This window comes from Takifugu rubripes, chromosome 9, assembly GCF_901000725.2.
Source record: "Takifugu rubripes chromosome 9, fTakRub1.2, whole genome shotgun sequence".
In the NCBI taxonomy this organism is placed as follows: domain Eukaryota; kingdom Metazoa; phylum Chordata; class Actinopteri; order Tetraodontiformes; family Tetraodontidae; genus Takifugu; species Takifugu rubripes.
This window is the reverse complement of record NC_042293.1, coordinates 907,016-920,029: the sequence shown is the minus strand read 5'-3', so window position 1 is coordinate 920,029 and position 13,014 is coordinate 907,016. Positions and strand designations below refer to the sequence as shown.

At 52.9% G+C, this 13,014-nt stretch overlaps 2 protein-coding genes and 1 non-coding gene across 3 annotated transcripts; all 3 read right to left on the bottom strand.

Annotated features, from left to right (window-relative positions):
* Positions 1–202: 202 nt before the first annotated feature.
* Positions 203–7,927, bottom strand: mmp15a (matrix metallopeptidase 15a). Its single transcript, XM_011606828.2, has 10 exons — positions 7,279–7,927; positions 6,453–6,601; positions 5,895–6,017; positions 5,499–5,809; positions 5,249–5,410; positions 4,440–4,789; positions 4,092–4,230; positions 3,359–3,509; positions 2,681–2,796; positions 203–2,199 (listed from the first exon to the last, which is right to left on the bottom strand). Exons 1-10 carry the CDS (start codon positions 7,408–7,410, stop codon positions 1,736–1,738), a joined length of 2,097 nt encoding a protein of 698 aa, XP_011605130.2. The 5' UTR covers positions 7,411–7,927; the 3' UTR covers positions 203–1,735.
* Positions 7,928–8,190: 263 nt separating this feature from the next.
* On the bottom strand, positions 8,191–10,875 carry zpd (zona pellucida glycoprotein d). Its single transcript, XM_003967022.3, has 10 exons — positions 10,717–10,875; positions 10,590–10,635; positions 10,418–10,522; positions 9,983–10,191; positions 9,759–9,916; positions 9,317–9,431; positions 9,123–9,250; positions 8,880–9,054; positions 8,615–8,720; positions 8,191–8,360 (listed from the first exon to the last, which is right to left on the bottom strand). The coding sequence occupies exons 1-10, from the start codon at positions 10,735–10,737 to the stop codon at positions 8,233–8,235; spliced, it is 1,191 nt and encodes a 396-aa protein (XP_003967071.2). The 5' UTR covers positions 10,738–10,875; the 3' UTR covers positions 8,191–8,232.
* A 1,452-nt stretch (positions 10,876–12,327) lies between these two features.
* mir138 (microRNA mir-138) lies at positions 12,328–12,406 on the bottom strand. Its single transcript, NR_105384.1, has one exon. It is a non-coding gene; the product is annotated as a microRNA mir-138 (primary transcript).
* Between the last annotated feature and the right edge of the window lie 608 nt (positions 12,407–13,014).

The window sequence follows — 13,014 nt, the reverse complement described above, 5'->3', positions numbered from 1 at the left end:
CGGAACTGGTATCACAATAGAATTAAGAGAAATAAGGATTACATTCAGGGCTTTTGGCTGTAAATTAATGTAAAAGTACACAATGTAGGAAGTGGGAAAGATACAGTTTAGTCAAGGATCCCCTCTTGTGGCCAAAGCTAAAATCAAGCTATTCACACAAGGTCACAAGAGCATTTCATTAAAAACGGCACCAGAGACGAGCTTGAGCTGTGAATTTTATTGTGAAATCCTAATGTACACAGCAGTGCACAAGCTCTAAAGAACATGCCCGCATGCACCAACTTAAAGAACAGTCGTTAAAAAAAAACATAAGAAAATCTACTGCTGCTAAGGAGCTTGGACCAAGACTACAAAGATATGAGCAAAACAAAAAGCCCCTGTTCCCCCCTCGTGCTTTTCATGATACAAAGGGGCAAAATTCACAGGGGCAATTAAAGATTTAGGACGGGAGACGAAGGAGAGCGAGGAGATGCCGTCCAAAACTGCCGAGTGGGTCGAAGAGACAAGAGGAGGAGCGGGGAGCACCGGAGCAGAGGGGGGGAGGAGGAGGAACGCAGGAAGTCATCCCTCCCTCGCTAACGACAACAGGGAGCCTGGAAACGGAGGAGTGGACTCTGATCTAGGTCAGGAGGCGCAGCGCCAGCGCCGCCCCTGCCACAGATCCGTCCCCCCTCTCCCCTCTTCACCTCCCTCCTCTGCTCCTGTTTTCCTCCCTCGTCTCCCCCGTCCCCATTTCTCCGTGCAACCCTCTCTTTTAAACGAGCCTCCCCTCGCAGCGTTTTTCCTCCCAACTCGCCCGCCCCTACATGTGCCTGACACCAGTAAATCAGTGGCATGCGGCCTTAATGGGAACCAGACCTTGACCACCCCCCCCCCCCCCCCCCCCCACTAACAGGCTTTTCTAAACCGTTTCTCTTGTACAGTTAATTAGCGTCTTCAATTTGCTGAAGGAAGACGAACTTGAAGATGGACTTTCTGAAACGCTGCAGCATTTTTTTCTTAAGGAATAATAGTAAAAAGAACCCCCCCCCCCCCTTCTGCCCAGCTCTGGCACCAGACATATGTCAATGCTTCTCCTCTGGGGTTGTTTTATCGGCCCATTCGGGGCAGTTATCCTGGCTGGGGTGGGAGGGGGGGGCGGACGGGACACTGGAGTCTGGACTGTCTGTGTGCAAACATTCTATGTGCCTTTGTCGAGAGTCTGGATACGCGGACCAATGGGCGAGGGGGGGGGGGGGTTTGGGTTCGGGGACGGTGGTCTCGACGGGGGTTGACAGCTGTCTGACATTCCTGCGCCGGTCGACGTCTCGGGGGTGCGTTTAATAACCTCACAGAGACAAGAAGCAAAGCTCTGCCCGACAACAACAACACAAAGTGCATTCGTCAGGTCTGAGCAGAGTCGGAGGTCACGGAACCAACGGCCGGGACGCGTCGAAGCCCCCGTGCACGTACGGCCCCCGCGCCCCCGTGCACGTACGGCCCCCGCGCCCCCGTGCACGTACGTGCATGTGTGCGTTGCGAACATCTCCTGTGTGTGCTGTGTCCTCTAAACTACAGTACATATTTGCAATAGAGAAATATAAAGAGGAAAACACACGGTTGTAGTTACCCCCCCCCACCCCCACCCCACCCCCAAAAGAAAGCTGACCCTTGTTTCTATCCACTGACAACTCTTCTACTGTGTTGAAGCTTCATGAGATGTAGGAATGCTGGCTGAAGCCTCTAATCCTGCACGTCACACCCACTCCTGGAGCGAGCGCTTGCAGTGCACCAAGGCCCTCGGTGACTCTTTGTTCTGTAGAGTTCTCAGGATGGCGTAAATCAGGACGAGGATGCAGAGGATGAGCACCAGAGGGACGATGACCATGATCAGGGTCATGACCTTCGTCTCGTCGTCCACGCTCACCTCCACGTTCACCTGTTCGTCCTCATCGTCTTCTGCGGCGTCGGGTTCGGAAGTCCGGCCTTCCTCCGAGTCCCCGTCCCTGTCTGGCTTCCTGGGCTCATCCCGGCCTCGGTCTGCGGGGTTGACCGGCGTGTGTTTTGGTTCCGCCTCAGCGTCGGTGTCGGGCTTTGGGTCGGGGGCTCCCCTGCAACCCATGAAGTCCTTCAGAATGGAGCGAGGGTAGCCTGCGTCCGCTTCCGTCCTGCGGTTGTCAAATCTCCAGTAATTGGAGCCTTGGTAGATGTAGGTGTAAGCTGCAAACAGGAATAAATCAAGCCGGGGGAGGTTTAAGTCTTGGATTTAAATGTGTTTTTTAACAGACTGAAAAAAAAGAGACATTTAGGAGGTGATGACGAGCAGATTTTGCCTGGGCGGGACCGAGCCGGCTGTTAACCCCGACCCTAAAGGAGCCCTGGTGTTTTTGTAAGGCTTCATCTCTATTTGGCTCATGAACGTCCAGGTTTCGGGGGCCAAGAGGCACTGCGGTTATTCCAGAACGCAATAAATCAATAGGATTTGTTACTCTCCTGCAGGAGGGCGAAGCACCAAAAGGCTCCATCTCGAGACAGAAGCGTCGGGGTGGAGGTGAGACGGAGCTGCCACTAATCTGAATCCCAAATGAGGAGGATCGGATCTCCTCTCTCTCGTCCCCTCTTTGTTCCCTCTCCTCTCTTAGTTGCTACACTTCCTGCATTGGTCCGTGGAACCTCTCGGAAGCTCGAACAAAGTCCTTACCGCTGTCATCGCTCAGGAAGGCTCCTCTGGGGGAGTCGGGGATCCTGCCCCATCGGCTGTTGGGCTTGGGGAAATCGCTGTCCGTGCTGCGGGTCTGTTCGTTGAACCGCCAGTATCTGCACAGGGATAGAACGTGTGAGACAAACGGAGGCTCCTGCGGGAGGAAGCACCTCCACATGCGCCGTGGACACGTCGTGGAGGGGCCGCGGGCAACGTGCGCATGTTTAAAATGATGAAAAGTTGTTTTGTCCTTGGCAGCATGTTAACATCTGTCCACACACGGTTGTTTTTAAAGTGATGCCTCTGAACAGGAATTGGTTGACGCAACTTTGGAGGCTTTTATTGCCTTCAGTCGTGGCACTTCTTTTTTTCCAGAGCAAGAACCCACCCAGCTGCCCCCCCTTCCCGTCGCAGGCCTTACGTCCCTGGTTTCACCGCTCCGAGGCACGAATCAAACATCCTCCACAAACGTGCTCGAGTCCGTTAAAAATCCGTCTCGAATCAAGTCAGAATAAAAGATTTACTTTACTTTAATTGCCTCCATGTTTCCTGGAAGCTGCTTGATTTTAATGTTTTACCAGTTCTTCCCCAGTTCTCCCCCCCCCCTCGTAGAAATGGCCACATTCTGCCCCTTTGACAAATGAAAACTAGCTCAACTTTAGATTCAAAATACTCCACCTGTCTCCAGAGAAGAAGTACGTGTATCCGTTGGGCTCCCACCAGATCGCTGTGTCAATCTTGTGGACGGGAACTCCTTTTCCATACTCGCGTAAGGGCTGCGGGTATCCCGGCAACACATCCGCCTCCCTGAAGACCCAGAATTTATCATCTGCGAAGACGAGGACGTGCGATCAACAACGGGAACTTCGATACAGGCGAGAGCGTCGCGTGGGACCCTACAATTACACTTATTTTCCGAGATTTCCTCCAACGTCTTCGCTAAAGCCGGGGTCTGGGCACAGCGGCTCCGCTCCCCCGTTGGTGATTGACGGGCTTGGTTCCCACATTACTCCACATCCTCCACCTTCAGAGTGGAGCCAACCCAGCCGCCGTTCAACCGGCCCCGGGGCTCTACGCCACCGAGGGGGCCCGAACCCAAACGGGGGAGCCTGCGCAGCTGTCAACATCTGGCGCGCAGCACAAAAGGCTGATGCAACCTCCCGCCTCTCGTGAGGCCTCCAGCTGGACCGGAGTCCTACCGGGCCGGCGGACTCTGTCGGCAGCCATACGCGCAGTCAATTATTCCTCATTAATTTCAGCCTGCTGCGTATTCTCCGGTCATTCTGACGCTGGACGGTTCCCCGCTAACCCTAAAGCCCAGGTTCCCCTCTGACTTCTTCACGGCTTCGAGCACAAACGCCTAAAAACCTGCAGCAGAAGAAGAAACTGGCTCTCATAGGCCTGGACGCACCTTTGAAGAAGACAAACTTGCCATCGTGGCGCTCGTAGGCTGCATCGATGTTGCTAGGCAGACCGACCCAGAAGACAGATATCGGCATGGGATAGTTATCCAGGACCCGGTTCCGCCGCACACGCCAGAACCAGCGGCCCTGCACGGGAAGCAAAGCAGGTTAGCATTCATAGGTTAATGTGAATGCAACGACTTAGAACCTAACAACAGTGACTTATTTTTAATATTCCACAGGAAAATCTATTTTAAAAGACAGATTCCTGGTGGACGCTGAAGCTTAGCGCCCCCCGGTGGCCAAAACCCGCGACAGAACGAGCTGAAACACTGGAAACGGGAAGAAGATCTCACCTTAAAAACAAACATCTCTCCCCTCAGCAGGGTCACCGTATCAAAGTCCCCATCGCAGATGTCGGGCGGCTGGTCATCTGGAAGCCTGGGAGGTCGAGGTGGGGGGGGAGGCCGCGGGGGAGGAGGGGGGACTTTTCGGATCAGAGGCGTTGTAGGTCTCGCGTCGGGCAGGGTGGTTGGGACGATGGGAGGGGACGTGGTCCTGGGGTTGGGCTCAGGGGGAGGTTGGCCTCTGTCTGTCGGCAGGGGGGCCTCAGGCTGCGGATGACTGGGAGAGGTGGCCTCCTCCAGGGGAGGGACAGAGGACGTCGGAGGGTCCTCATGGACCGGAGGAGCGGTGGGTGGGGGACCTGAGAAAGAAAGGATGAGAAACTGTCTCTTACGCCCCCCCCACAACTAATCAATCGTTATAAAAAACGTCGGCCCCGATGTGAAGGAAACCATGGTTAGTTTATCAGGCTCACCCACCCACACACCATCGCCCCCCCCACACACCACCCAGTCCTCCCGCAGCCCCCCCACACAGGCGGACGGCTGCTATTTTAGTCCCGGGACAAAAGAACCAGCGACCAGCTGTTGGAGGAAGGGGGACCTTGATTTAATCAAAGCCCATTCATTAATTGGACAAGATATCACCCCCCCCTCCCCCCAGAGTCATTTAGTGTTCTGCAACAATGGCGTCCATTCACGGTGTGGAAGGACGATGACATCACAGGAGCGCGCCTGTGTCTGCGGGCGTCTCTGCGCACGTTTCCTCACAAAGACGCTCTTCTTCTGCTGAGGACGGGCCAGATGTGCGGGCGCCTCACCGTAAATGCTCTGCACCCCTTGGATGTCGTCCGGGTGCAGCGTGAAGTCGTGCGTGTGCATCCACTGGTACAGAGGCGCCATAATGGCGGCGGGGTTATCCGAGTGCTCCAGACCCAGAGCGTGACCCAGCTCGTGGACCGCAACCAGGAAGAGATCTACACCTGCGGGATGGCACCAGTGTTAGCTTAGCTTTGCGATTAGCCTCGCTGTTGTGACGTGTGTGGTCACAGGGTCCAGTCCCAAACAAACCTGTTTGACCTTGGCTGTCCAACGTCCAGCGCTCATCGGCATCAAAGTGAACGTCCCCGCCTATCCCTGGACCGGGGTAGAAGGCGTGGGCCAGGGAGCCGCCCTCCCCGTCGAACAGTGACATGTCGCCGTGGAAACCGGAGGCAAATAACAACATGATGTCAGCCAGCGCCGACTGGTTGCTTCTGCTAACGGCTGGTAGCTCCTTGAAGCTGAGCGGCGTGACGCGTTCCCACATGTCAAACGCCCTGCGGATGGTGTCAGACGTCCGCTGCTCCCCCAGAGACGTCGGGATCTGCTGGGTCAGGACACTGGGGCCGGGAGACAAACGGGGGTTAGGATGTGCTGCGATGTCCCCCGAGGCGCCGCCAACGCTTCGGACGCTCGCATGTCAACCTGTAAGTGATGTGGTCCTCGTCCCAACGCTGTCCCCTGAGGACGTAGCGCTTCCTCCTGGAGTCCTGCTCAACCTCCAGGGGCGTCACGTCTGGGAGGCCGCATCGAGGCCGACGCATGGCCCTGCGGACACACACACACACACACACACACACACACACACAGAGATAAAGCCACACTGTAAAAACACCATGAGTGACTAGTTGGCCTCTCCTCCGTATCTCGATATCCAGATATTAGACAGTCCTTAGAATTCCTGGAATAAGCTGCAACAACAGGATAAATCTGTCAGCGTCCGTTACCGTGACAGCATTCCGGCACGGTTTAATAAAAAGTCTTGGAAAACTGTCTGATCCTGATGCTGCAGCTATCAAGCATCCGTGTGTATCGCCTCATTCTCATACCGAAGGTTTTATTGCCCTCAGACATGAGGTCCTTTAGCCAACACCAGGAATTATTAACCTTAAAATGCTAATTTAGCGGTAGCAACGCAGAAATAGAGAGGATATAACCTGAACGGGCTCGAGAGTCACTCATTTATCAACGCGCTGATCTTACGCGATGGTGGCGGCGTCCAGCTCCCCGGTGACCTCCAGCCCGTAGAAGCGCTGCATCCTGCTGATGGCTTTGGGCAACATCCGCGCGGACTGCATGGAGGACATCTGCCTGCTGGCCTTGGGCAGGTAGCCGAAGCTACGCAGCCACGCCTGTAAGAGAGAAAAGGGCCCGTCTGCTCAGGTCCAGGACGGAGACCCGGAGACCCGGAGACACGGAGACCCGGAGACCCGGAGCCCCGGAGCCCTGTCTAACGCTCTGGGCAGCAGCTGAGGGGTTAAAGGGGGAAGCAGAGAGGGAAACCAGATGCTTTCCATTAGCATTACGACATTCCGGATTCCTCGGTCGTCCTCGGTGACAGTGGGAATCGGGAGGAAGGAGGGGAAGCTAAACGCCGCCGCGGCACCAGGAACGGCTGGAGGACGTGAACAGCAGGCTGACGGCGTCGCCAACCTTCCCTTTGTATGATGTCACGCCACCTAATCAGCGCTGGCTTTGACCTTTAACTAGCATTGATGGAACAGCTGACACCCCCCCCAGTAACATGCACATACATGAACATGAGCAGAACTGCGTCCCCCCCCCCCCCCCCATGATAGTAACCAAGAGGGATCCACTTCTAAAAGTTCTGATACTTCTCACCATGTTTATAACCGAGAATCCGGTCGCAGGGTTCATAGGAAAAGGTGAAAAGGGCGCGTGACGTCATCGGCAGGGCGCTCCAGGTGTTGAACCGAAACACGAAAGGTTTGATCTTTGTTGCTCGTGATCGACCCCAGTTTGGAAAAACGTGATCTGGTCGCTTAAAAGGGTTCAAATGTGAGTTTACCTGCGCGTAGAAGCTGTCCTCCTCTGGCACATGTGCGGCCTGGACGCACAGGACAAAGGACAATATGGACACGGTGGACAAGGGTGCGAGGATGAGCCGCGTCCAGGCGCGTGCGGGTGCCATCTTCTTCATAGGGTGCTGCCTCGGGTGGACGCTTGGAGTGATGAAGTGTTCAGAAAGGTGCCCCCCCAAAAATAAAATTAAAAAGAATGCAGAAGAAAAAGGGGCCGATTCTGCTGCTTACGTCAAACCGCGGAGCTCTGCCACGAAGTGTCCCATCAATCCGAGTTTCACTTATCAGGAATCAACAAGTGTGTTGCGCAAATAGGGCGACATTAAAAGCGACCCAACTTTCAGGAATCCATTTAAAGAACGGGAGCGTTTAACGCGGCTTCGCTGCTAATTCACCATTTTTAATCAAACAACGACGCCGTCGTCCTGCAACAAGTCCCGCGGAGCCCAAAAGACCCTGAACTCCAGAGGTGCTCCGGATTGCCCACAGATCCCAGTTTACGGGCTGGAACTGGGAATGCGCCCCATTACAAAAGCAAATGTCCACTTGGAGACAGTCCAGGTGGACATTTCTTCTTCGGTCTTGAACTCTGGCCGATGCCGCACCGCACACGACTGATATAAGATTTGATGTGAGGAAGTTAAAAACAAGCGCACCCTCCCACAATGGCCAGTGTGCCACCTGCCGGTGGTAGAGGGGTATTACAGCCAAGACCGGAGCGGCGTTCAAGTCTTAAACCAGGATAAAACTGTTTAAAAATAATAAAGCGTTGTTAAAAAGATACCTGGAAATGCGCCACATCACCCAAAAGGAATTCTCTCATAACCTACAGCAAATGTGCTTAACTTTTAAGAGGAAAATTTACTTTTGCACCCCAAAACTTAAGACCAACACAGGTATCATTTTCACTTTTTAATTATAAGCCGCCAACGTCAGTATGGTTACGATCTGCATGCTGGGTTCTTTGTCAGCCTTCTGCTGCCTGCTTTGGCCACAGTGATGAGGATGAGGAAGAAGCAGCCCACCGTCCAAACCGCAGCGACGGGCAGCGCCACCGCCATCCACAGATCTGCAGAGCGGACAGATGAACGTGGAATTCGTGTTAAATGCAGGAGGAACACAGCACACGTCAACCTGCACGTGACATGGCGCTGCCGTTTGTGCAGCTTGATTAACTCCCGATCTTAAATGAGCAGTTTTAAACAGCCGGATTAGTCGATAAAAGTAGATCCGTTTAGGAACTTCACAGAAACCATTTCTGCTTTGAACAACATCTGGTGCGCAGCCATTTTCGTTGCTACCCATAAAGCTACAGCAGCTCACTGGACTGAGGCATCTCCGGCACGTCGACCTTGATGGGCCCGTACGTCAGGAGGCCCAGGGTGGGGTCGGCTCGCACCGCTTCCCTCTTACTGATGGAACTGCAGCTCTGGACAGAAGACAAAGTATTAAAAAAAAGGCAACAGGGCTAAATGCTAAATCTTTTAGCACAGATTCGACCCTCATTTGGGCTCTGGAAGAGTCAAATGTAGCAAAAGAGACAGCTGAATGTTCAAGGCGGTTCGTTTTAGCGGTGAATCGGGCTCACGGGTTTGCAGGACTCGGGGTCGCCGGGGGCGCACAGCTGCACGGTGCAGTGCAAGTACAGTTCCAGAGGTTCCGTGGTGAAGCGGAACATATCGAAGCTGTAGCGGACGGTGGAACTCTCCCCGTTGTGGCCGGTGCCGTTCAGGGGGAAGGAAACCGTGTGGTCGTCCGGACACCTGGGAAAAAGGAGGAAGGTTAGAGCCAGCGGGGCGGGAAGCGAGCCGAGAGCGAGAACCGTTCTGACCCGTTCTGGAGCAGGACGTGATGGGACCCCTCCGTGGCGTTGGGGTGCGGCACCTGCGTGGCCCAGCACTTGTTAACCCGCAGCAGGAAGAAGTCTACGGGCTCCGTGACCTTCACCTCCACGTACACCTGCGCCCAGTTTGACCATCATTTAGAGCGGGAACGTCGGGATCAGGACCGCACGCCTTGACGTACTTTGCTCCTGAGCTCGATGGAGGGGGAGCTGCGGTACGCCTCGGAGTAGGTGTGGTCGGTGTACAGCCTCATCTGGATCACGGCGTCCAGATCGTCCACGCGCACCATCGTCTCGCTGCCCGCGACCACAGGGGAGACAAGTCCAAATGACCTTTATTCTGCACGCTCGTCATTTCAGGAGGGTTGGAAACGGCTCGTTTTTATAACCCAGAGGGGTGAACGTGCGGGTATTAACCGGTACCCAAATCCAGTCCTGGAGGGGCGCGGCCGTGCCGGGTTTTCCGTCCTCCCTCCCATGAAGGTGAGAGCGGTTCTGCCTGGTAGGACAGAAAACCCGGCACGGCTGCGCCCCTCCAGGACTGGATTTGGACCCCAACCTCTCTGCACTCACAACTGTACTCACACCACTTAGAATTAGAGTTTCGTAACATGTTTGGCTCACGGTGTGAACGGGATGATGGAAAAGGGTAGGCTGGCTCTCCTGACGTATGGAAAGATACATTTGTAATCCAGTCTGATCACCGGATTCCGGATTATATTCCCTTTGGCCTCGGGGTTGGTCACGAGGCTGAGCGAGTAGGTGATGTGCGTCAGGTTTTTCTGTGGAGGAGAGACGGGAGGTTAATTCCGTCCGACCTCTCCGACGGACCTTCGATCCAGCTCTACCTCCAGCGGCTTCCCCCCGCAGGCGGCGTATTTTTCTTTCGGGATCCTCAGATCGTAATAGGTGGCGTTGTTGATGGTGGTTCTGGCGGCGAGACAGGTGGCGTTGGGCAGGTACAGGAGCTCCAGGGACACGTTGTGATACCTGAAGAAATCCTCCTTGGCGCTGATTCCTACAACATGGCGGCTGCACAGAACTTTGATGTCGCCATCTGAGGAAATTAAAGCCAATTAAACGCACAGAAGTGGATCTTTACAACCAGGGACACGGTTTCTGTTGTCCTGACCTTTGCCCTCAGCGGCAAGACAAAGAAAAAGACCCTTAATTCGCGTTTCCAATTAAGACTGACGACAATTACTGTGTTCCTGTTTGCTTTATGCTGGGCCTCAGCGTTCTGTCCCCTTCATCGGACCAAAATAAGAGATCTAGAAACCTACTTTTATCACAGTGGTCGCCGTAATATCCGTTAATGCACTTGCAGCTTCGTTGGTTGTTGCGAACACATGTGCTGTTGTCCACGCACGCCTGCACGTTGCATAATCCTACGCAGTAAAAACACCATTTATGTCTGTCCAGCTACATTTATCAAACATCAGCACATGGATTTACCCTCCACACGGCGACACGCGGAGCCCAGGAGCAGCAGCACGTTTAGCTGCCAACAAAGGACATTTCAACAGGCCAAATCAGCACAGGTAGATGGGGTTTCCAGGTAATGTCACTTCAATGCACTCACCTTCACGACGAGAAGGAGCATCGCAGCGTGTCTTTGCAATAAAACGTGAACTATTAATAAATATGGTTTTGCAAAGGCGGGTTTTCACTAAAACAAGGAGTCGTGGCGGTTTGTGGCCGTTTTCACCACCTGCTGCTGTCTAATCATCAGCACCTGCAGGCGCTCTTTTTAAACGGCCCTGCAATTGCCACAGATGTTGATTTGAGCTTTCTTTTAACCGCTAAATTATTCGAACTTTATTAGAATTATTAGAACTTCATTGTTTGAAACTGGTCGATAGCCATCGAAATTACATTAAAAATAACGACTCCGGATCAAATCACCACGGATCAAATTATGCAAACATATTCCAGTGAAGGTTTAAAAAAATCATTCCTTTTCTTCTTAAGTTTGAGTCATACTTTTTGTAATTTTGTTTAACAACAATTAGAAAGAATATTGGCGCCCGTCCGTCAGTTATTTTGCGTTGTAGTGTCGGTAAATGTCCGCTAGGTGTCAGCATTGTAACGCAATATTAGTTGAGCGGGTTCGTGGGACATTTAATTTCATTAATTATTATTTCTAATGTGGTTTCAAAAGATCTAGTTGACCAGGAAGGTTTAACCAATGATCCAATGCGTCACATGGTTTTATCACGAGGGAAAGGCTTTCATCTGAGCCTTGACCCAATGAGCTGGCTCGAGAGGAAGAGAGCCCAGTAGTTTCTCCTCATGATCAATCAGTTTCTTTCTGGAGATGCTGCTGTAGCTGTGAGTCTTTAGAAGACCCTGCCCTTTCTGGTTGACTCCAGATGAATGTTTAGAATATATTCATCTATTCATTCTTCTGCACCAGGATGGTTTTCTGGAAAACTCCGGTGTCTCAGTGGAGAGTTTAAACTGGGTCAGTGCTTTTCCTGCAGTACCGGCACAGCACACCCCGAGGCTGGACACCATCTTCTCCAATATTTGGGCGCGGACCATCTGTTTTAGATGGGACAGATCACAGCCAGAATAAGCTGTTTGTGAGGGGAACCCGCCTGGTCGGTACCACCGTTTTGCAGCAGCACCGTCTGTTGCAACCTCACGTGCCCGGAGTGTGTTGCTCTCGAAAACTGACGTTTGAATAGCTTCAATTATATATTTCTTGTTCATCCATTTCTGCTTTTGGGTTCATGTGATCTTTCCGAGAAGCCGTCTGCAGAAAACAGGAATTAGATGACTGAATTTTGTGCTTCTGAACAGCTGCACGGGCTGTTCAAATCATTTATTGTGATATTTTCACCAGGAAACCACAATGCAACATCAAATATTCTGTCTTCTGCAGATATTGTGATGATTGCAGACCAACACGGGCTCTGTAGAAGCATGAAACAGTCTCGCAAAGGAAACAATCAGACTTTAATAGTTTAAAAGTACAAATAACATGAAAGAGAACAAGAGCAAAATGTAACAACAGCAGAACTAGAAGGAACCATCTCCCTTTAATTTTTCTTTACTTTTCCAACAGAATCTGTCTCCCTGCGTACATGCAGTGATCCTTCACAGCGATCCTCCGAGTGATGAACCCGACCCGGCCCACGGCCTAAATCCAGCAGCGGCGGCGTCTCCTCGCTCTCGTCGGCAGTGGTGCGGTGCCACCCTGGTGTTGTGAAATAGCCGGCTTATAGGAGGTGTCTGTCATCGGCCTGATTCACAACACCAGCTGCAGCACACACACCTGAGAGGGACGTCTTCTCTCGCCCCACACACACACACACACTCGGCGAGAACTCTGAGATGTACAGGCAGTTCTGGTGAATCCCGATCTCAACCCTGAAGGGGATCTTGGCTCGGTTCCTTCTGTGGCCGAGGACAAACTCAAACATCTCTGCAGTTATGTGGAAGAGCCAAGACAGAATGGGCGTCCATCTGTGTTCTCTCAGGCCAGCCTGGGGGGACAGAGAGTGGGCTCCAACACGAGGGGACAACGGAGGCCCGTTTCTAAAGACCTGCCTGTGTCTGGTGAAAAAGCGCCTCGGACAAAGTCAGATCTGCTGCTACCTGGTTGTCTTTGAGCGGAAATAAGAGCTACCGGGACAATCCTCCACTTATGTAGAAGACATAAGGACAAGGAGCCAGGGGACAGGAACTGTCGCCGTTACAAAACGGCCGTCCAGGAGGAGGCGCGGACAGAAACTGGCTCATGCTGAAGATCAGGAGTCTCAATAGGAGACACTTTACACCAGAGTCAACGCCAAGAGCCTCCTGCAGAAGTGGGATGTAATCGATCTAAAGTGAGAAATGCAGAATCTGCAGTGACTTTGTGACGTTTCGGTTC

Bases quoted from the DNA above. Each gene is read 5' to 3' on its own strand.
- mmp15a (XM_011606828.2), bottom strand. From the start codon at position 7,410: ATGAAGAAGATGGCACCCGCACGCGCCTGGACGCGGCTCATCCTCGCA. The intron at 4,231-4,439 runs GTGAGATCTTCT...CTTCCCGTGCAG, and splicing joins GAGAGATGTTTGTTTTTAAG to GGCCGCTGGTTCTGGCGTGT. The intron at 3,510-4,091 runs GTGCGTCCAGGC...TCGTCTTCGCAG, and splicing joins CAAGTTTGTCTTCTTCAAAG to ATGATAAATTCTGGGTCTTC.
- zpd (XM_003967022.3), bottom strand. From the start codon at position 10,737: ATGCTCCTTCTCGTCGTGAAG. The intron at 10,192-10,417 runs GTAGGTTTCTAG...TAATTTCCTCAG, and splicing joins CGGCGACCACTGTGATAAAA to ATGGCGACATCAAAGTTCTG. The intron at 9,055-9,122 runs GTCAGAACGGTT...CCTTTTTCCCAG, and splicing joins CACGTCCTGCTCCAGAACGG to GTGTCCGGACGACCACACGG.